Below are 24,957 nucleotides of genomic sequence, written 5' to 3'. Positions count from 1 at the left end.
GGTTAGGGTGAAAACTCTTAGTTCAGCCTTGAATCTTTTTAGCAGAGAGGTCTAACTAATGAAGATGAAGTGAATACTCAGAGCTATTGAGGCAAAGGGGACAATGAGAATGATAAACAAGACACGTAGGGTGATGGATGAGAACGGGGTTCTTCTTCACTGGCCTTGACTGGACCTCTTGGTGTAAGCTCCTCCCAACCTGTTCATTTCTTCACCCACTAGTATCACCCACAGAAAATGAAGCCAAATTCCCCACCGACATGAGAATATTTTTCCTACATTTAATTTCACTTTTTGGAAGACAAGGTTTTACCATGTAGTTTTAGCTAAACTAGAACTTGTTAATAGACCTGATTGGCTCTGAACTCATGGAGAATCACCTGCCTCTGTGTTCTGGGAACTGAGATTAAAGGCATGCGCCTTGACAGGTAGTAGTATCGAATGCCTTTAGTCCCAAAACTTAGAAAGCAGAGGCAGGTAGATCTCTGTGAGTTCAGGGCCAACCAGGTCTATAAAAAGTTCTAGGACAACCAAGGCTACCCAGAGAAAAACTGGGTAAGAAAGCCAGTATCTTGTTGAGAAACTAAGTTGTAGTGTCCCCCACGTACTCTGCTATGCTGAAAACTGATATTTGGATGAAAAAAAACCTAAGTAAGATACAGAAACATTAGTTTTTAATTACCCTTTACAACAATGTCAACATAGTGGTTGTTGTAGGATCTTAATGATCTAGTCTACCTTCAACAAACTTCCTTTTTGTCCTATTACTATCTACTCTCTCACCGATTCAGACAAGCAAACCTACCTATTACACAATGTATGTGTAGGAAGAGAATTCAAGAAGAAATCAAGTACCAGTGGAAAAAGACACACATACAAATCATGAGGATATTGACAAAATTCCAGAAGCAAGATTGTCTGCCTTAATCCTAGATATATATAACAAATGGTGATAAGCAAAGAACTAAAGAAACCACAGGGCAACAAGACAACTGCGTGTGAGATAAAGAAGTTTTTTTCAACTAGTATGGTTCCATTCACAATGGAGAAGTATCTCTGGAGTAGGATATAAAATTCTTTAGTACATGCAGTTGTAAATCTGATATGTAGTTATAAAGCTGAGTCATGCAGTAGATCTATTTCTAGTTTTGTGAGAAATATCCACACTGATTTACATACTAGCTGTATCACTGCTGTCTCAATAGCAGGGTATCTTTGGAATGAAGACCATCTTAATTGTGGAAGCTCCATTCATTGGGCTGTATCTCAAACTGAATACAGTGAACAAAGTCAGTAGTTCACCAACATTTGTCAGTTTCTGCTTCTTGAGGAAGCAATGTGATCATCAGGGTCACTTTTTTTTTTGCTATAATGAACTGTGTTCCCACATAGTAAAACCAGCAATAAACTTTTGCTTTTCTTAGGTGTTTGATCTTCATAATCAAAATGGAATTTGTACAAATATTATTACCAATGAGCTATTAGTCTTCATCATTTTGAGGCTTCCAAGGAGCACTGAACTGTCACAGTATAACCATCTCATTTTGCTTACGCTTCCCAGAAGTAAATAGAAAAATTGACACATTCTTATCTGCAGCCCTTTACCATATCACCTGCATCCTAATGTCTGGCTGACTCTATATTGCCTTGGTGACCACAGATTTTTATCATCCATATCTGTCTGCTGAGAGGGCTCAGTGATTTGTGTATAACAATATTTATACTGCACGCCTCTCATTTTTCAGAAGCCCATAAGTTTGGTTTCATTTCATGTTCTCAGGGTGCTTCTCTCCAGTTCTGGTATACACAGTGTATCCATACAGGATAACCACCTCAAGCTTAACATATTTCATCAGAAGATGTACAAGGTGTATCTTTAGTAGATGTAATTACTCACTTCTAATTTCAGCCAAATAACTTTAACTTGATGTCACTATCTACACATCTACCACTTAACATCCAATTGGCACCCAGCATGGTATTATGTTTTCACAATTTTCTACTGAACAAGCGCTACCCAGGCCTGACCGTGTTTAGCTTCTGAGATTAGACATGATTGAGCAAAATCAATATAGTTCAGGAGATCCATAATTTAACAGTGAACCTGGTGACAGGTGCTGTGTGCACACATAGGTGGGCAATACTGGCCACCCCTAAGGAACTTCCTTGGATTGATTCCCACCCCACCCAATGGATCTCATTTACAATATTAAGAAGTTCAGTGCCAACATCTCTAACTCTTACCTCTAGATTCTTCATTAAACTGTTCTATCTACCTCTCCTCTTCCATAAACACTTAAGTGTCACATCAACACTGTCTAACTTTCCTTAGACACTCTAATTTGAAGTTATCGCAGCTGTCATCCACCAGTGCATCCTTCTGAAATGCTTTTCTTATTTGTCCTCACAAATCCATCTCAATTGCTTTAGCACTAAATAACCCCAATTTGCACTCCAGCCACTATACCATGGATCCTCCAAAGCCTTTTCTACTGTGCCTATGCTTAGCTCACACAGGAGAAGAGAGTTCTAAAAAGAAATGTAGACCTATACCCTCTGCTCAGATGTAGTAGCACAGTGTCCTTGTGGGTCCCACAATGTGGAGAGTAGGGACTACTTTGAACATGTACTCTGGCCACTGAACTTTGATCACTTCCCTATGACATGGTGGCCTTGCCAGGCTACGGAGGAAGAGGTTACAGGTAGTATAGATGAGACTTGTTAGGCTGAGGACTAGGGGAGGGAGGGAGAGAGGAAGGAAGGATGGAGGGGGGAGCTATAGGGGGTGGGAGAGGAGAATACAATAGGGATGTAAAGAATTTAAACTGCAGACAGTCAAGTAATTTATATTGCTAAGCATAGTATATGGGAATAGCTCTGAGACTGGCTGAGACATGAATGCCTAGACAATATAGACAATATTTCTTATTGGCTACAGAACCCCTATGAATTATTATTAGATGCCATTCTTAATACGGCATGAATGAAGATTTACAGATGTGTTTTTTTCTGCTCATACAAAGAAGAGAAAACCAGTCTTAATTGTACTGTGCATCACGTACACCTTATACATTTATAATTTTAGGACTGTATAATGCTTGTGAGAAATTATGTTTTCAGAACAAAAGAACCTGACACTGACACTGGATGAGACCTGACAGGATCCATTCCCCCTCAGCATTCTGGACACTGACATCCTGCATCCTTCATGTGACAGCACCAAGTGCTTCAGTTGCTGTTCCTCACCAGAACAAAGAGCTCTCGGGACACGTTTGAAGAAAGCTTCCAATCCCAATTGGTCTAGCATGTTAGACTGTCCCACACCACACTCTAGTCAAGCCTAGAATTTCTCAACATTTAGAAACAGGATCACAAATGTGATTCTTAGGTATTTTAACCATTTCTCTAATTTTATTTGGGCCTCTACAAAGGTATTATTCGTCCCAAATCAACCAGAAGAAATTTTAAGATGTCCCATTTGCTTTAAGGAGGGTCAGTTAGGTTTTGGTTGCTATATTGGGCTATAGAGGGTTATTTTCAATGGGAGTTGGGTATAAGTTATTATTAGTCTTATTTAAAGAGAAAACAAGGTTAGACTCAGTGATGTCTCTCTTTTCCTTTATCTCCCATTCTTATGTTTGGAAATAGGGGTTAAAAAGAAAGAAGGGGGAATGTAGAAATATCTAAGAAAGATAGAACAAAAAGTGGATTAGTGAATCTAATCCTCAACTTAATGCCTCAATTGTCACTTACAAGGTTATTTTAAATTCACTAGTATAGAATTTTATATATAGATGTAAAATAAATTTAATTTTATATACAGTGGTATAGAATTCATATGTAAGATTATTCTTCACATACATTCGATATATTTCTATTTTAATATGAGGTATTTTACCCATATAACTCAATTATAATACATAGTTTACTTTCAATACTTTGAAAGTGCTATTGCAGGTTGTTTAGGATAAATAAATTATACAAGTTAATTGTTAGTTGTCCAAATCATGGTCATATCAATTACTAGTCCATTTTTATCACAAGAATGTACATCTTAGGTGCAACAGAAAGATATGATTCTATAAAACGATAAGATAAAATGGTTAGACAAGGTCTTCAAAAAGCTCAGTGACATGCAGAATATGGCATTTAAAATGTTTTTATTATTTTAAAAATTCATTGACAATGAGACAGACTAACTCTTGGTAACATCCAGCCTACCTCAAAGAGGATCATGAACCTCAAAGAACCTCCCTAAGGAGATGGCTTCAAATGTGGCAAACAACCCACTGGGCAAAATGTCCTCATTTCTAACACAGAGAGAATTCTGCCTTAAAAAGGTCAAACTTGGATGTAGGCAAAGTCGACAGCCAAACTCTGCCAAAACACCATAAGTAAGTCCTCAATAGTTCCTACCTCATGAATATGTCTGTCACATATATTGGGCCAGAAGGCTGAAGATGATGCCCCAGTTTTATAGAGAGTTTTGGGTGACTATTCAGGTAGCTTCAGGTAGCAAACTGTCTCTGTCATCTTCTCCTTTGAAAAGCTACTAACCTGCACTCATGGCATACTCAGGTAATCTAACTTATTCCTTCTCAAGTCTCTGATGGGGTTGAAGACCAGACAGTTTAGTTTTACAATTAAGCTTAGTTGTTTAGGGGTTAAGATCTTTTTATGTCTGGGTAGTTATTTTAAGTTGATATTGATGAGATATGATAGATATTAATATACATTTAGAATTTTAGGAAAGATGTTTTCTTCAAAGCTGTCAAATACAAAAAGCCAAAATACTAAGAATGTAACATTTGTATAATCCCTGATTGTGTCATGGTTCTTCCTGCAATGGGTAGTATATATGTGTAATAATATAAATGTATATGTAAAAAATAAAAAATGTTTTAAAAACACATTAGTTAGCTCCTCTACAATATCTACTCAACAATTGTCACTAATTGTTTGTTTGCCAGGCACAGAGCATTTGGGAGTGAACACTTCTCTCTTAGTGAATATATCATAGTCTTCTAATATCTACTTCCCAACATAATGGATGTAACAATAAAGAAATCTGACAAGTGTGGCATTCAACTAGAATATGTTTAGAGGCGACAAGCGACATAGATTTTCCTGTGCCTATAAAAGTTGATTTAGAGATCCTGAATTATTAGAATCTTTGTTGCACAATACAGTGGAGGAAGTAATGAAACCATAGCTCAAGTTTCAGACTATACAGTGGGTAAAGAATTTGTTAAACAAGATGACTTCAAATGTTTGCTCTACCCTACATGTTGAGATAGAAATTAATCCCAAAGCACTAAGGTATGTCCTGTAACAGCTATTGTGAATATTTCTGTAATAAACATTGATGTTTAAAAAATGAAAATTAGGCCAATATATGAACAAACGAATGCATGATTAGGCTACATAGAACACCAACATGACTACTCTCTAAAGCAAAATGTAAGGTTTCTTTAACACAATAAAAATTCAACAACTGTACCCCCTTTGTAGACAGGCATGAAGAGCACAAAATAATCCATATGTAGACCAGAAGAGCTCACTGGAGACTCTTCAACTAAATAAATTAATTAACTAGTCTGTTATTATCAAGAAAGCAAATTAGAATGTTTTTTCCAAGCTAAATTTCATTTTTTAACCAATATCTCAGGGTAATTGAATGTTAGGGAGGTACATATATAGGAATTCTCTATACTCCAACCAGTGGGAATAATTAATCAAAGTTGTTTCTGATTACATTAAGCCAAAACTGTTTCTTGGCACTAGTTTTATATACCCCTTACTTGAATTTTCTATTTCCCCCAATGATTTAGGAAACAAATTGTTAAAAGAAAACATTGATTGAACTAATCCCAGACAAAAATACTGAAGGAAGGAGATTAGCATCCAATTTCATTCCTTCTCCAGCTCATGTTTTCGTTCTATAAATTATACAGAATCATAAATATTAGGACATTTCAGAGGTGTGTTCCTATGTGTATCATGACTAGACTGAGGCTAATTCAATTCTCTAATACTTATGCAAAATGTGGGATATATGAGCCTTACCAACTGCTCACATGGCAGATGTAGTGGTACTAGGGCTATCCCCTTGATAGCTGGAGAGTAGAAGACCTTGGATCAGTGTTTTATTCTATATGTTGACTTTAGAACTCTTGTATGTATTTTTAAAAATCTACTATTTTTTTAGTGTAAACCTAACATACTAATAAGTAAAGCATGGGACTGATGTGTGTCTCAATAGAGTCTGTCTCTCCAGATATGGGTTCAGCCTAGATCGTATTTACAGTATCAGATATTTTTCTGAATCTCAGTGCAGAAATGGTCATGCCAGTTGGGTTTGGAAAATGCTAAGCAATCAAGGTGTGATAATAAAAGGCAGAAAAAATATAGGTCATTAAAAGGAAAACATGATGGAGTTATGCTGACACCATAACAAAATTCATCAGAAAATGCTATGCCTGGAACTGTGCTTCTGTGTCTATGGGAAGGTTCTGCAGATTAAACAGAAGTTCGTTGATTTGAGTAAGAGGTGCAAGTGATGTCTCCCACTTATTTGGCAAATGGTGGAGCTTTGGGAAATGTATTATCAATAAAAACAATCCATGATAACACCAAAATGCACTTAGTAACACCAAATTTCAATGGCAATGAATGTGGACACAATTAAGGCCCAAAGAATACAATTATCATTTTCTTCTTGAGAAAAACATTTGTTGGGGATGTATTTGCACCTGAGACAAATGGAGTATAAAGAGGTGAGAATATTTCCTGATGATATGAATGTATGGTAAACATATCTGGTAGAAAATGAGATCCTTCGAGGGGTAGAAAATGCAGTTGTGAGCTCTTTTAACATATCAGTCTGCCTGATAGACAAGTAATAGCCCTAAGACAGCTAAGAAACAGGTGGAGTGGCAGGTGAGATGAACCAAACTGCCATTGTTGTCTGGCTTTTCTGAGAAGCTCACCACATTTCCACAGACCCTTGAAAGAGAATGAAGTCAAAGGCACCCTAAGGATGGCAGAGTATTACAGAAAGCTAAATATTTGGTGAGTGAAATATACACTGGTATATCTAATATTCAGGGAATTATTTGGGGTAGCCATGTAAACATTCTTGTATCTTTCAAAAAAAATCTATGAAGATGTTGAGCACAGTATCAATTTTAATTGTTACAAGGAGTCCCAATGTGTTTCATTATCCTATGCTAACCTTTGCTGTTTAAAAATTTTTTGGATTTATCCACAAGAACAGGAAATAAAGCAGATAAGACTTTGTAGGAACACAGTTTGCATGAGTGGAAAAGGCAATATACAAAGCATGAGGTTATTGAAGACATTCATTGTGTTAATTCTAGTGTTTACCGTTATATTACCAAGGTCAAACTTATAGGTAACAATGAGCAAAACACTAAAGTAACCACACAACAGCAAGGACACTAGCATGGTTCCCTTGGCTTTGATACAGGCTTCCAAATATTTGACATAACACTGTTAGAGATGAATAGGAAGCCTTTTTTTATTTCACAATCTCCAAAGAATGTCATTGGAATTTTGACCACTAATGGGTTTGACCTATTGGCCTTAATAAATAGCATATCCAAATTCCCAATATTAATTCCGTAAAGCATGTGTGGTCTCTCAATCTTCTGGTGTTTTTTTTTCATTGCTCTCTACTATGTCTTTAAGTTGTACTTCTTGAGGTCTTTCATCTCCTTGGAGAAGTTCGTTTCTGGCTATTGTACGTCATTTTTTAAGCAACCATGAAAGGGTTTATTTTCCTGTCTTCTCTGCATCTAATTATTCTTACTAGGTAAAAACTGTATGTTAGTTATACAGGCCACTATACTGCTGACAGTGTTTGTCATATAAAAGACATTTTCTTGGTCAAGTTTTTAATACCATTTAAGTATGAGATCATGGCATCTGCAGTGAGAGTTAATTACCTTTTAAACAGTATCCTGTTGACTTCTTCCTATTAGGGAATCAAGGATTACTTGAAAATAAGACAATGGTAGAGATAACTTCTTATAACTAATTTTCAAACAAATATGTATGGATTTTCTTCAGTTACATATAATTTGATATGTAGTTTGATCATCTGTAATCTTTATTATGTAGTTTGGTCATATGTAATATTTATAATATTGATTTATGTTCTACCTATACATAATATCCCCAGGGCTTTTATGATGAAGGGATGTTGAACTTTGTTGGATTCCTTTCCTGCATTTCTTGATTTCTGATCCATTGATGTTCATATGAGAACTATCCTTGTATCCTTAAGTGAACTTAACTTGATCATGGTCAATAAACCTATTCATATACTGCTAAATTTGGTTTTCAAGTGTTCAATTGAGGATATTTAGTCTATGTTTATAATGAAAATTGATCTTAACTTTATTGTGTTGTTATATTCTTATGTCCTGATCTTGTTTTGATATCAGGATAATAAAGGCTTTAGAGAACAAAGTGAATGCAGTTCTCTCCCTTTATACTTTACCGAAAAGAGTAAAGCACAGTGATTTTAGTGCTTTGCTGAATGTTTTGGTAGAATGGCACTGCATTGACCTGACCCTGCCATTTCCTTGCTTTTCGGAGTTTAGCAGTGTCTCAACCTCATTGTTTGTTATTGATCTATTTTTATCCTATGTACTAATTTTGGTATGGTAAATACTCAGATATTTCTTTGAAATACCTGGGACTTTATTCATTTGTTGGGGTGATCTTTTTGTGCACTGTATAAGTCTTGTCTTTGTATTATTCCAACGCTGATGTCTGTCCAGGGCAGAAATCTGATTAAAGGCTGGTCTTTGGTATTGTTATTCTTATATCTGCACCATATAATGTCAACACTCCCTCCAACACATTCTGATTGGCTTAATAAAGAGTAGAACAGCCAATCACTGAGTCAAGAGAGGGTAGGCCTGGCTTCCAACAGAGATGGGAACTCTGGAAAGGAATATGAGGTCAGAGGATTCACCAGCCAGACATGGAGGAAGAAACAAATGCCAAGACTAAGTTACTGAGAAAAGGTAATGACCCACATGGCAGAACATAGATCACTATTAACAGGTTCATTTAAGAGCTAGCTGGGGAAAGAGCCTAAGCTAAAGCCAAGCTTTCATTAATAAAAAGTCTCCACATCATTATTTGGGAACTGGCACTCCAAATAAAGTCCTGTTACATTCATTGCTTTTTATGTAGATCCTTTTTTTATTTTATTAATTTATTCATATTACATCTCAATGGCTGTCCCATCCCTTGTATCCTCCCATTCCTCCCTCCCTCCAATTTTCCCCTTATTCCCCTCCCCTATGACTGCTCTGAGGGGGATTACCTCCCCCTGTATATGCTCATAGGGTATCAAGTCTCTTCTTGGTAACCTGCTATCCTTCCTCTGAGTGCCACCAGGTCTCCCCATCCAGGGGACATGGTCAAATATGGGGCCTTTAGTCTGCTTTTTTTCTATTAAGTAATACCCTAACATTTACTATTTGTTAATCCTGTTTTTAAGACTTGGCCTCAATAGAAGAGGATATTCTAGGTCCTGATAAAACTTGATGGTCTGGTGTGGGTTTCTAATGGGAGGGCTCCCCTTTTCTGAGGAGAGAGGGTAAGGAGAAATGGGGAAGAAAATAGGATGGTGGGACTGGGAGGAGAGGAGGGAGGGGGCTATTGATGGGATGAAAAATGAATAAATTTTATCTTAAAATTTTTTTTGTTTCTTTTTTTTTACTTTATTAATTTATTCTTGTTACATCTCAATGGTTATCCCATCCCTTGTATCCTCCCATTCTTCCCTCCCTCCCGTTTTCCCCTTATTCCCCTCCCCTATGACTGTTCCTGAGGGGGATTACCTCCCCCTGTATATGATCATAGGGTATCAAGTCTCTTCTTGGTAACCTGCTGTCCTTCCTCTGAGTGCCACCAGGTCTCCCCCTCCAGGGGACATGGTCAAAGGTGAGGCACCAGAGTATGTGAGAAAGTCATATCCCACTCTCCACTCTACTGTGGAGAGTGTTCTGTCCATTGTCTAGATCTGGGTAGTAGGTGGTAAATCTTTAAAAATTTTTAAACATTAGGCTTCACTCCCCCTGTTTCTCTCCTTCTGAATTTTCCTGCTCCCTTTTCTTATTCTCTCCTCCTATCTGAATCCCTCTCCTTCCCCCACCCTGTTACCCTACCTCCAAACCCCAGGCCCAGACTGAGTTCCTTAGAAGAATCCTACAGCCTGCTGCCTGATGTCCTGTCCTAGGTGCAGCTGAGCAGATACGGGAGCCTGGGAGATCAGGTACCCTACCAGTTCCAGCTGTTCAGGTCAGGGGACTTGCCAGAGGCTATCCACAGTTCTTCCCCACCATCTTTCAAAGTTATTCTCTATAAATACAGTTCTAAACAAGACACCTGGGCATACTATCCAGGTTAAACTTGTTTCTTAAATAAGATACCACACCCACACTGGACTCAGGAGAAATTTTTTTCAGAAATTCATAGAGACTAGTATACTCTACAGAAGAAATGCCTAAAAGTCAGTACTTAGGCTACTCTGAGAACAATGAAAGTATCAAAACTACAAAAACTGGTGGACAAATCTATAAGCAAAAAAAAATCCATTTTTTTATATCTAAGACTCCAAGTAAGAGAGAAATTGAGAAAGACAGGTAAGATACAGATTTCTATCAGGAGACAGAGAAGAATATCCAGCCATAGTGACACTAGGAGAAGAACCAAGTTAACTTTCAAGTTCAAGTTGTTGGCATGTAGCCTAGAAGTGGGTGAGGATTCCTCCACCCTAATTGCTGATGGGCCACTAGGAATCCAGGGTGTGTGTGTGCGTGTATGTGTGTGTGCGTGCATGCGTGTGTGTGTCTGTGTGTGTGTGTGTGTGTGTGTGTGTGAATGATACTAATCCACCTCACTTTACATTCTGACAAAAAGGAAGAAAATCCATCCACGTAAGTATCTCTGAAATGGAAGGCAAGGTCAAAAGCCCTATGTGAATATCTTTTAACTACACTGAAAATGAGCTCTAGAGACAATGATGCTGCTAAAATTAGAACAGGAGATTCTGGAATTTATTAACAACAACAGTATCCTGCTAAAGAAGCTTCCACAGAAAGCTTCATATCACCAGATGCTATTATACTGGGTAGCTGCTTATTCGGAGATGGGTCACAATGTTGATAAAAACTAGGAAAGCTGCCATCATCAATAAAACCAGTAACATGAATCCCTTAAATCCCACTTCTCAGAGTCATAAAAGGTGAGAAGAATAGAGAATTTCACATTTATTTTTTTCTTCTCTCATACAATATATTCTTACCACAGCCTCCCCATATCTCCATCCCTCCTATTCCCACCTTCATCTCGCTTCTTCCCTGGTATCCACAGCTCCTGTTTCCCTTCAGAAGACAGCAGGCCTCCTACGGATATCAAATGAACACTGCACAAAAAGATGCAATAGGACTCAGCACAAATCCTCACTTCATTCTGGAAGAGGCAATGCAGTAGATGTAAAGGGGTCCCAGGGTTAGAAAAAGGAGTCAGAGAATTCACCATTCCTACTGTTAAAAGTTTCACAAACACCCCAACCTACACCAGCATAACGTATAGACAGAGGAGCTAATGCAGACCCATTCAGGCTCTGTGATTGCTGCTTCAGTCTCTGTGAACCCGTATGGGCTCTGCTTAGTTTATTCTGTGGGCCACACTTTCTTGCTGTCCACAACCCCTCTGGCTTTTACAGTCCTTCCTTCCTCTCTCTTCTGCAGGACTCATTAAGACCCACCTAATGTTTGACTGCGGGTCTTTGCATCAACAGAGATTCATTATCAGGAGAGACAGGCCAGTATGGATGAAGATGATGTCCTGATCAGAGTGACATTGAAAGAGTAAATCAGTGGAAGAAAGAGAGGGGATCTAAGGGTCTGAGGGAGAGAATTTTGCCTAAGACATCAGTCAGAATGGATATCTAAATGACATATGGGGATACCGAATGTCTGAGCCACATCTCAAGCAGCTGTCAGAGTAGCACAGACAGTGAACTCAAGTTCCCAGAGTCATGGACTCAGAGCAGACTCAGATAGCTCAGTCCATATCACATGGCCATGTCACCTAATCCAGAGGCTTCTTTGGAATCGCCATCCTCACCAGAGGTGATAGAACTGGTAGCAGTAAATGCAGTAGTGAGGAAGGATGTGTAGGGCAGGTGTGGCACTGAGTGGCCCAGACATGTGCAAGCCGATCACCTCACTCCAGTCTCACTGGGGCCTTTCCCCTTACACTGTGAGCATCAACGGCAGTAGCAACATAGCTTTCTGCCATTAAAGCCACTCCTCATCACACACCACCCTTAAATTATCACATGACTTCACACCAGGCAAATGACCTCAGCAATTTCTTTAGACAAACGACATTCTATTGAAGCAACTGATACACCCTCAGGTCGGTTCCAGCTTCAAACTTTCTCTCAGCATCTCCAGCAATCTAATTTTGCCATGGTTTCTACAGGATAGCTCCTTCCTGATTCCAACTATTCCACCGCTATCCTAGCACCACCTACGCACTAAATCCTTCTAACCCAAAGCTATTGCAAGCTCCTCAACAGACTCAACTTTCTTACAATTGCCACCCCTAGACAGCATCCTAACTCCACCCATCAATTTCCATCTCTGTCTCTCTGTCTCTGTCTCTGTCTCTCTGTGTCTGTGTCTCTGTCTCTGTCTGTCTGTCTCTCTGTCTCTGTCTGTCTGTCTCTCTCTGTCTGTCTGTCTGTCTGTCTCTCCCCCCCTCCTCTCTCTCTCTCTCTCTCTCTCTCTCTCTCTCTCTCTCTCTCTCTCTCTCTCTCTCTCTCTCTCACACACACACACACACACACACACACACACACCTGGTGGCCTATAACCCTCAGCATTGTCAACAGCTGCCTCTCAACAGGCCATGATGTCTTAACAGCAGCAGATGACTTACTATGGCATGTTTGGGGTCAAGCACTTTCAGAACCAGGATCTCCCCAGCCACCAGAGAAGCAGCATGAGGGGACATATACAAGGCCTGAGGTTCAGTGCCCTCTACTGCCTTCTTACCAAATCCTACTGGACAGTGACCCAGGGGAAAAAAAACTTTCTCCAGACACCTTTTGGGCAGCCAAGTTGGTCTCCTGCAGCCAGCTGTGCAAGAAGGTCTCTTAGCAAGGCCTTAGCTATGCTCGCCGTGATGCCGCCTGCTCTGCATAACTGTATGAGCCCATCTGTAGGGTTTCTACAACCTCCTGGCTCTGAGTGGTATCAGATACTTCAGTCTCCTTCTCCCTCTCCCTGAAGCTCATCACAGATAGCACAGCAGTACACAGGAATGTCACCTTCTGGATTGGGTTTATTGATCATACAATCGAATGTACCTAATAGTCCACAGAGTAAGAGTGCATGGATATGCACACACACACACACACACACACACACACACACACACACACACACACACACACACCACACCACACATCCATCCACGGTGCAGTGGAGTTACTGAAAACATTACAGTGTTGACCAGCAAGGCCAGAGGCTGGGAGATTAGTTCATTCTTGACAGTGACCTCAGGCTGATGCACAAAGGTGCAGCCTCCGTGTCATATCTCTTAGTCTCCAGCACCCTCTTCCGGCACTGTCCTGCCTGCACTGGACTCAGTCTCTTGCCTTTTCTCATATAGTTCCCTGAGCAATGGGATCTTGCACAGGTGGGGCCTATTCCCTCTTAGGGGCAATCACTGCGGTACAATCATTCCATCTTCCCTCCCTTGCTCTCTGGCCAGTCAGTTTACACAGTGTGCCAGGGACAGAGTGGATTGAGGCAAGGAAATAGGAGCAAGGGGCAAGCACTCAGATCTGTCCCCCTGACCTGGGCACAGCAAGTGCTGTGCTTGAAGAGCACAGAAAGTGACAGATCTTCCTGAAGGTGTCACCTATACTGAGGCAGACAAATTCTTTACCAAGGTGACCATGTCTGGCACCAAGGTCCAGTGGTTTGTGTCACACTAAGAGACACATTTTATTATGCATACAGATGTTTGCTGACTATATTCTCTGTAAATTTTATTTAATATATTTTTGATTGTTTGGGGAGTTCTTTTTCAGTTTTATTTTATTAATTTATTCATATTACATCTCAATGGTTATCCTCTCCCTTGTATCCTCCCATTCTTCCCTACCGCCCATTTTCCCCTTAGACCCCTCCCCTATGACTGTGACTGAGGGGGACTTCCTCCCCCTGTATATGCTCATAGTGTATCAAGTCTCTTCTTGGTAGCCTGCTATCCTTCCTCTGAGTGCCACCAGGTCTCCCCATCCAGGGGACGTGGTCAAATATGAGGCACCAAAGTACGTGGGGGAGTTCTTTAAGGATAACTTGAGTTTTGATATCAACATTGAAAAACAAACTTGCAAAAAATTGACAGAGAATAGATGTCTCTTATTCAAAGTCCTTAAAGAGCACAAATGACTTATAACTTATCAGTGCCAAATAATGGAAATTCTGTTTCTAGGACAGTGCATCATGTGTTTGAATCAGTTCATTTTTGTGATTTCCCAAAAATTACTCTCCTTTGTTAAGTTCTTATACAAAGTCAATGTTATTCAAGAAATTTGAGTCCATGTTCAATTGTTCATAAAATCAATTATTCTTATCCCCTCTTCCCTTCGGTTACCATCACCAACATTTTTGTCTATTCTTGTTTAAAGTTCTGTTGCACTATCATCTGCCACACCCCACACTGAACCATGGTGTGTTTCTGCCTTTATTGGTATTACACACTTTAAATACTCCCTCATTGGAATACCCACACTAAATTTCTTTTAAAGCCATAGCATTGCATGCCAACTCATTTCTGGAATTTCTTAAAATGTAACCAAAACTCTTGAAAAATGGACATTTTTAAACCTCTGTTTTTGGTCTGTATTACTTTCATGATAAGTTATTTTCTATTATATTAGATATAGATACATCAACTTCTAGAATTTACTCTTTCTGTTTTAATGCTACTCTTGTTATTTTTTTCTACAGAGAGACTATTTCTTCAAATGGCAATTTACATTGAAACCAATAGTGTTAAGTACACTCACTCACCCTCATAAAAGAAAAAGTCTTTTAAAGTCTCTCTTAAGCATCCCATCCACTTTTTCTGGATCTATAGAATACCTGTAGGCCCAATATATCTGTCTGAAATTTTTTATATCAATTATATGACACTTTAAGGCCTTTTACTGTCACATGTAAGAGATTTCCCAGAAGTCTAAAATTCCTTCTTGTTATAAACATATAACACTGAAAATTTCACAAAATTAAATTGTCAATTATTTCCAACACCACCCAAAATGTCATCACCTGTGTTGGAAATTGACATATGAATGGAAAGAATGCGAAGAGAAGAGAATAAGATAAGATGCTTTTGTGTCTTTTTTTATTTTTATTTTTAAAGGAGAACAGTTACACTCAGGCATACTTTGAAAAGGATAAAATTGTAAGAAGCTCCAAAAGGATAGGTCATCAAGGATCTTCTTAAAATTTTACAGAGGAGCAGATGTCACCACCAACAAGCACACACATCAGATACTTGAGATAAAGGTCAACTGTATATGCATCAACACGCAGACAGTAAAACAATTTATAAAGAGCAAAGAAATGAAGTTCTTCATCGTCTGCCTGCAAAGATTCCACATCATTCCAGACCGGGTAGTCCTTATTTCCCTCTATTCCAGGATGAACCTAATGATCAAAAGGGTAGTCAGACTCTTAATATTACCACTACTTTGATTTATTTTTCTTTTCCTTCTAAATACTGAATCCTATTTAGGGAAATGTTAGTCATGTAAAATGTTGGTCAGAAGCATGGATTTTCGTAAACCTAACAGAGAATACTACAAATCTCTCATCTAAAAACTAGAATGGAGGAGACATGTGTGTAAAATTTCTTACAATGAATTGATAGCATGTACAGTATATTTTGTGACTATATCGATAGGGGGCCAGGAAATTGTAACCTTAGTGTAGCCAAGGAACAATTAAAGAGCTGGTGGTCGTTTTCTCACTTAGGAGGCAGACCCGGCAGGGATGAATGTGATAAGAGTTAATGAAATAATCAGGAGCATGTCATTTTGCTCAGGAATGTTACTCTCCAAATGACTGTTAAGAGCAGCTTCATTTTGTGTCCACCATAGTGGTGAGGATACAGGTAAAATGGAATGCCTGTACTGTGTTTGTGGGAGGTAAGGTGTTGTTTGTTCGTTAGTTTGGTTGGTTGGTTTTTGTGACAGGGTCTCTCTCTGTGTAGCCTTGGCTGTCCTGGACTAGCTTTTTAGACCAGGCTGGCCTTGAACTCACAGCGCTCCACCTACCACTGCCTCTCCCGAGTGCTGAGATTAGAGACTTGTGCCACCACACCTGGGTAGTAAGGTGTTTTAAACATTATCATTCACTATAGAAGTTACATCATTCAAAAAGGAGAGCAGTGAGAAGGGAGAAGACTGCTTACCTTCCTAAGTATCATCATAATATTCTTTAGAAGCTCCTTGTTTAGGGTCTCAATGCCTTGGGCTTTTAACAAAATTTCTTCAGGAGCACCTTTCATACCACGGAGTTTGGTCACTAGGTGGTGCAGAGGATTATCCCAGGCATACACTATGCTGAGTATTATTTTCAGGAACTCTTCAAGCTGTTCATCATAAAAAAGCAACCATATTAAGATGAGTAAAGTATACAAGGATTAGTTACATATTGTTTTTAAAATAGAAAGAATGAACTAACACAAGTATTCTTATAGATAAAAGGGAGGTATATCTACAAATTCCAACCATTCACTTACATTCTGCCAGAATGAAACAACTTACATAAATAACTACTTTTAGTAATGAGTCATTATATTGATCATAGTTTGTTGTCCCTAAGAAATTCTACCACCTGGTCTTCAGGTAAGCTTTTACTCCAGGCTGGTTTTTGATGGTTTTTACTTGTGCACAGAAATCCAAGGCTTGGCTAGTGACTCAGTAGGTTCTCACAGAACATAATTTATGAAAGACAGATGCCTCCAGTAGTATATATAAATCATTTAATTCAGAGCCACCATTCTAAGAGAACAGATTGATTACAATTATACTAGTTTATAATATTTGGGTTATTTGAGGATAATAATAGAAATAAATAGTGAAGGCAACCTGATATTGATAAATATTATTTTCTGAGTCAACATGACTCCTTGTCCCTAGCAAAATTCTCTGTTTGTTGGCCTGTATAAGGGGAGAACAGTAGTACGAGTTTGGCTTTAGTGAGAGGATACATGGAAATCACAAAGGAATTTGACCCTTAGGTGTATGCTCCCTACAGGAAACTTATATGACATTAATCCCTTTCAAACACCTCCTGTGTTGTTTCTGCCTATTCCCATGGCTTGGAAAGGAAGAGAAGACAGAATCCAACGGGCATAGCACCAGGAAGTGGTGAGGAATAAGGAGGATAGAGACAAGGAAAATAAGGGTGTCAGTTGGATAAATAGCAGACCCTTGTTCTTACAAGTCATAGAAAAAGTAAAGTACAAATTACATTAACGGTTTTCAATCCTGAGGGTTTTTTTTTTAAACCTCAGCTAAATTTTTTTGATGGATATTTGCAGTAATTTTTTAAAGTACTCTGTGAACTGCCTAATCATGAAGCAGGTCTCTAAAAACATCTACAGACATTCTCTGCTCCTTTACTCCCTATTCCCCCACTCACTCTTATCATTTTCAAAATGATGTCAAGTTAATTCGTTATAAGAGAAGCTATGGCAGGAACTCAGAAGAAAGAGGTCATAACAATGACAAATCCTGCTGCTGTAGTATTTCAACCTCATCACAACTGAGGGCATAGAAATTTTGCATAGTGTATGTAGGACTAATTTGTACAGATAAAAGGCTCAGTAGAATTTACAAAAGTCATGAAGTAAAGAAAACATAACAATAAGAACCAGGAGAATTGGGAAAGTCAAGAAGAGTCATTGTACTGGTCTGCAATCACAAATGTCACCAATAAGAAGACATTAGTAATAGATAATTAAGACATTTGTGTTTGAATATCATAATATTATAGATAAATGTATTTTTATCAAGAAATATTCAATTCAATTAATAAGCAGTAATTATTTATTATGTGAAAATAAATAAAATCCCAGTGATAAGACATTATTTATGTAGCCTTTGAGAGTTTATGTCTCTCCTATAATATTATTTAACATTGACTTTAACAAATAATTTATCACCTGTCTCACAAGATTTTTCTTTACTTGCTCACTAATGCTCCATTTCCCTGCAGGTATAATTACAGTGTTTATAAGAACCTACTACATGGCAAAGGCAATGTTTTGCTTCAGTTATTTGGGTGAAAACTCTGGCCTGAGGACTCACTGATATCTCGCCAGCTTCCTCCACAGTTTCTGGAGTGTGGAGGGAGAAGGTGTGACAGCTGTTAAGGGTCTTGATCATGTGCTTCTTATCCTTGAGAAAATCCAATACCTACAAAGGTTGAAATAGAGACAGAGTTAGTAAATCTTTGGAGATTGAGTCAGTGAATCCATGACGAGCATTTGAATTGATTCAACAGATCTGTAATTTTTACAAATGAGTACCAAAGAGCATATAATATGGAGAAATGTAATATGTTACTCCTTTACCTATATTTTTTTTATTAAAATTGTAATGTCGGTTTGTTTTTTTGTCTAGTTATTTTTAACTACTCAGGTTCTGTCCCACTCTACCATACTTTCCTGTTTGCATGCCTCAAAAATTTTTTGTTTGGAAAGGCTAAAATACTAAAATTATAAAATAGAAAACATTTTAAAGATAATATGTATTTACGATTTGAGCCCAATATGTAGTTTTTGTGTATCTATATTTATTAATCTTTCCTTTCTGTTTGCCTAAACTAGCATGCTTCTAAGCATTATAAAATATAGATATTTTTTACAGCCACTGGACATGTATAACTTGTACCACACAAAGTTAAACATAATGCATTACTGCACTTTTATTAATATTAAATATAAATTGATAAATATCCATTAATAACTAGGTAAGAAATACTGGTCATCCATAGGAAATACAAAAACAAATCAATTAAAAACATGAAATAGAAATTAATGGGTATTCTGCTATGCTTGTAGACAGGAGCCTAGCATATTTGTCTTCTGGGAGGCCCTACCCACTAACGGATGGAAACAAATATTGAGACTCACAGGCAAACACTGGGCAGAGCATAGGGAGTCTTATGAAAGAGTTGGGGGAAGGATAGAAGGACCCAGAGGGCAAGAGTTCCACAAGATCAACAGAGCCAACTAACCAGGGCACAGGGGACCTTGAAGAGATTGAAGACAATAACCAAGGACAACACATAGAATGGGTCTAGGCCCCCTATAGAGATGTCGCACTATGGGGATCTTGGTCTTCATGTGGGTCCCCTAGTAAGGGGAGCCCGGCTATCTCTGACATGGATTCCTCGGTTGCCTGCTCTTTGATCACTTCCTCCTGGTGGGGTTGCTTCACCAGGCTGCAGGTAAAGAGGTTGTGCTCAGTGGTGATGGGACTTAATGTGATAGGGTGGGTTGGGGAGCTCCCTTTTTTCTGAGGAGTAGGAAAGGGGGATAGGAGGAAGAGGGAGGGGGGAGGGAGGGACCTGAAGGAGAGAAGGGAGGGGCTACCATCAGGATGTAAAGTGAGTAAATGAATAATAATTTTAAAAGAAAAATACATAGTAAATAAAAGATAAATAATTATAAAAACAAATTAATGTTTACATACTTATTGACATATAAGCACTTAAATAATATATTAACTTAAATATATTATTAGAAGTATCTTTTGTGTAAAACTAATAAAAGCTATTTTGTGAACATTTAATTGATTACTAAAAATGTTAAGAATTAAAGACTCTCAATCAAGATGAGTTTTTTTTTTAATCTCAGAAGTAAACAGACAATATAAACATGTATTTGTTTCATGTAGACATTCTTGGGATGCCCACTTTGTGGTAAAGCCGTATCCATCTTCTCTTGTCATTAACTCTGCATGTGCACACGCAGGTTAACATTAGAGGACAGCATCAGTGTGGTAAGTGAAGAGTGAGCAATCCAGGACCCTGAGTCTGAGTCTTGATAAGGATGTTTGGGAGATCAGAGATCTGCCCCACCATCAATACACATAGCTCGTATATGGCTTTTTAGTGTAATCACATAAAATCAGTGCTTTCTTTTTCTTTTCTTATCAAATCAGAGATTTCCCAAAGCTGGCCCATTCTCATTCTCTCTCTCTCTCTCTCTCTCTCTCTCTCTCTCTCTCTCTCTCTCTCTCTCTCTCTCTCTCTCTCCTTTTGTGAGGTTTACTTTTACTTGTGAAAGTATAGTTGTCAAATTTGGGTTTTTTTTGGGGGGGAGGGGTCTTTGTCTAACGTTAGATTGAAGCTTTTGGCTTGTTTGTTCTTGTGTTGGCTTGCGTGCTTGCTTGGTTTTTGTTTAGATTGTTTTTAAGAAAATAAAAATCCGTGAGGTACTTACAATTTTTTTGAACATTTTTGAGGAGAATTCATCAGAGAACTAAATGAGGGGATAAAAGGAAACTTGTGAGTAAGCATAGAATAAGCACGTGTGTGCTGCAAATGCAGAGAGGTGTTCGCTGGTTCCGTCATTGCCTCACTAACACCACCTGGCTTCAAACGGAAGACAGACAGCCGTTGTAAAGTGATAACCTGTGTACCCTCTGAACCCACCCTTCCACTGAATAAGCACGCACTGGAAGACTTTTATGGCTTCTGACATTTAGGAGTTTCTAGTAGGCTAACAATATTTTACTATTTTTGCTTTTCTTCTATATGGCATCACATCGATTTATATTTGTACTATGCATTGTAGACAAGTCACCATACTGTTCTTCTCATCTATTGGCTGTCTTCAGTGAATAATTGAGGACGCCCATGGAGACTGGCCTTCTGAAAACAAAGTAAGGACATCAAATCTCTTTCTGAGACATAGCTATTAAGTTTTATGCCACAAATGTAAATTTAACAATAATGTATTTTAAGAAAATTAGGATGTCACTAGGAGAGAATTTTGTAACTCACTGATTTCTTTTTAAAATGTGTAATTTCATAAAACTTCCCTGTTCTCCTTGTTTTGTTTTTCAGTAGCTTGTGCTTTCTCTTATCTATGAAACTTGAATTATTAGAAACATGGTTTGAGTGATTTCTTGTAAAGACTACAATAATATAGAATCATGGGCTAGGGGCCATTTTCCTGAAGAAACCAGAAGTAAATGTGATACTTACAAATAATTGGCGCATTTCCGTAGTGATGTTATTGGTGGTCCGTGACAGTGTGATGGCGTGATGAAACAGGTCCTTGAGTGACACCGCACCATTGTCAACCTCATTATCTTGTTTGGGAGCGGAACTCACATTCTCCCAGTGGAGCACATTTGACACCAACAGCACAAGGAGCATCCCTACTATATGTAAAAACAAACTGCTCTGTCTCTACCCATCTCAGGTTATCAATGATAATTCTTTTTTGGTTATCATAAAAAATGTTATCTTTTCCAGTGTAGTCACCGTCTCCTAGACTCTCTTGTTACTGAGTAGATATTGGCCTCATGACAAGAAGAGCACACTATCATTTAAACCTCCTGCCTGATTTAAAAAAAAAAATGAATGCATGGCTGCCTGTTGCTCAATACTGAGAATTAAGAGAATCCTGCTATTAAAATGATTGTGTAGACTGACTTTGCTTACTCACAATAATATCCCATTCATTTGCCATTCTACCAAAAGTTTCAGATTCTTTTCTCTATGAATTTGAGACTTACACTAATACTGTAAGTAGACTGGGCCAGTGTAATATCACTAAACCATAGCAACAAAAGCAGAAGTCTACAAAGTTAAGTGATTTTCTTTAAGTCCTATTCTTAGCTGGTGTGAGAAGGAAAATCCCAACACAATGGACTTTGAACCCAACACTGTCATGTCTTAAACATCTTGGGTTTTCATATAGATTATGGTGGCAGAGACTAAGCCCATAATGTGGAATATCAGTGCCAACAAGTACTGTTATTTGTAAACTACAAACTTTACCTTTGATCACATGATCACATGCCCTTTTTCTATGTCGGTTGCTGTATCAAATTCTCCCTTTTTTAAAATAGTGATTGGTGTTGGTTTTCCATCATCAATTTGATTTTACAGATGGATAGAAACAGAACTCTAACATATCAGTAATTTATACACTCAGCAGGATGAACCAACATATGTCTCAGTGTGAAAATTTTATTCACATTTAGCGACACAAATCTGAAATTTTCTCTGTTCCATTCAACTTTTAATGAGTGGAATTGGAAATGTGTAACATAAAATTGAGACAAAATTGCCATAACAGTATAGAGCCACATCATCTAGCCTTGTCTATTATGTTTCTAGAGTTGAAGATAAGATTAAGTTCACTCAATTTGTATAACTCATAGTAGAGACCCAGGAATTAGAGCATGCTGCTTCCTTCTATAGTAGTTACATATGGAGCTCATCAAACTCCGTGGTCTCATGATAGACAAATGGCTCAGTATTTGCAGTTTTGTCTTTTAGATGTGGATTATTCCACATTTGGGCACTCTCCTTGTTGTACATTGTTGAGCAAACACATTGCCGGTCTCTACCATTGGAAACAAATACTATTCCTCTTTTCTATATAAGGTCAAAAAAGACATCACTGTATATCTCTAGGGTAGGTAGGCCTGTCTTTCAGAACCATGGATGTAAAAGTATACTAGGCAGATGCTTTCTAGAGCACTGATTAGAAAGTACTTCTCAGTTTCATCCGACTTTACTTTTGTGAGTTAGGCATAAATAAAGATATATTCAACTTTCTATGTAAGAGTAATAACACCAAAGAAGCAAAATTCCAAACAAGCTTTGCAAAAGAGTACATTGTTTAAGCCAACTTAGAAAAAAAATATGGGAAAGAACTACTTACAAAGGGATGGCTGAGTCAAAGACAGCACCATCTCTGATGAGCCCAGCCACGGCTTAACTGTGCAAATGTGCTTCACGGTAGTCCTGCTTGAAGTTAGTTTCCCACCTCTACATATTGCAGTATACCATGCCCAAGGCCACAAACTGCCAGGAGGCAAGAGGAAGTACACACCTGCGTTTTCAGTAATGGCTCCATATTTCTTTCCCATCAAATGATGTCAACAGCACTATAACAGTGGTGACTAAAGTGGCCATATCTGCATTACTCAGCTTATTACAAGACCAAGACAAAGTTCTGATTTAAATTATAAATAACCAGAGTCATCTCTATGCCAAGAAGACGGGTGGGAATTTCATGACCTAGGAAAATAGCCATTCTTTCCTTACATGCTTTCCTTACATGTTTTAGTTACTAGTTATGAAATGTTTACTCAATCTTGGATAAAGCGATGCATTTATTCTGCTGTTTCTGAGCATCGGAGCACAAGGCCACAGAGTCACCTATGCAGAGCAGCTTAACTTTTATGACTCTTAGCAGGTATACATGGGATACTGCAACTGTTTGCCATTATATTCTAGGTTCATACAAGTAACAAAGGCTACAAATACTAATGTTTAGAAGGCTTTTATGTAGGCAAATCACATTCATGTCCTCAAACAACATCAAAGAACTTCCAGTTAGTACCTAAGACATGGCCACTCTAGACTTTGAGTGAGGCTTACTGTAACAATCAGGCTCTGTTCATGGAACCGAGCTTAAATCTAGCCTACATGGATTTCTTTGTGTGTATAAGAGTTGTCACACTACTGGATGACTTGCTCCTTTGCTTGACTTGGTAACTACCTAAACATGAGCTGAATTAAGATCTCTTAGTGATAGTCCTCAGCAGCGGCCATCTGTCATCTGGCACTCTAGAAGACAAGCAATAGTGCTATCTTCCTACCTAATGTGACTTCTTATCATGAGCCCAGAGCATGGGACTTCTCATTCTATAGTCTCTTACTGTGGTACTGTTTACATCTAATACACATCTAATACATCACCATCAGACAGCTCATAGGAAGACTCTGCGAAGCTGTAAGGTCCGAAGAAGAGTCCATGTAAATGAATAAGAGGAGAGGTACAATTGGGAGTTTCCTGACAGTATGGAGGATTCCTGTGCTTTGGTGACTACCAGACCTATGAAAACCAACTCGTGGTAAAGGCAACATGAATTTGCATCACCAAGCTCATTTGGGTAGCCTAAGAAATGGGGCCATGAAGGTGACAATGATGTCACACACACTATGGTAAACAATTATTCTGCTTCAGATAATATATAGTGGTTTTTTTTTCTCGAGTAAAAGAAAATACACTATGGACACACCTCTGCTTGCAATCATGGTGTGTACCATAATGGGAGAGTTTTGCCTGGATACAAGACAAGTAAGTAGAACTTATTTACTTGGGGGAAAAGAGGAGGAGGAAAGCATTTGTTGTGGAAAATTTTCATCTAACCCTGAACTCTCCCCAGACAGGTGTGACCAATAAAAGAGCAGTGGCCGAAGGGAGTTCTGGAGGCAAACAACCTGGACTGTTCTTAATAATATAGCTGGGGTGGCAGGTGTGAATTGGCCTTTTCTCCACTCACCTGGACTGGACTTATCAGTTTGAGTTACTCCCAAGTTACCTATTGCTTTGTCCACTGGAAGGTCCCCCAAATACAAAAGAAAAATGCTCCTAGGAAACACAATGTCTTCTGAAGACATGAAGGTGTTAGTAACTCCTATTGGCCCTACTCTACTCAAACTTGATATTTGAAGGAAACAACTGAAATAAGCCATAGGGTACTCTGTTTTTTTTCTAATAGTTCTTTTACCTGCAAGAGGAGTATTCACTCTTAAACTACTGAGCTATCGTCCCAGCCCC

The 24,957-nt window shown here is 38.5% G+C and overlaps 1 protein-coding gene across 1 annotated transcript; it reads right to left on the bottom strand.

The window, feature by feature from the left end:
• Positions 1–15,572: 15,572 nt before the first annotated feature.
• On the bottom strand, positions 15,573–21,530 carry LOC311605853 (prolactin-7C1-like; the record flags this gene model as incomplete). The annotated part of the gene is made up of 5 exons (XM_084796710.1): positions 15,573–15,779; positions 16,546–16,725; positions 18,449–18,556; positions 20,590–20,628; positions 21,357–21,530. 5 exons carry the CDS (start codon positions 21,528–21,530, stop codon positions 15,573–15,575), a joined length of 708 nt encoding a protein of 235 aa, XP_084652836.1.
• Positions 21,531–24,957: the final 3,427 nt, after the last annotated feature.

This window comes from Acomys minous, assembly GCF_964271855.1.
Source record: "Acomys minous genome assembly, chromosome: 9".
NCBI lineage: Eukaryota > Metazoa > Chordata > Mammalia > Rodentia > Muridae > Acomys > Acomys minous.
This window is presented reverse-complemented; position numbering and strand designations above follow the sequence as displayed.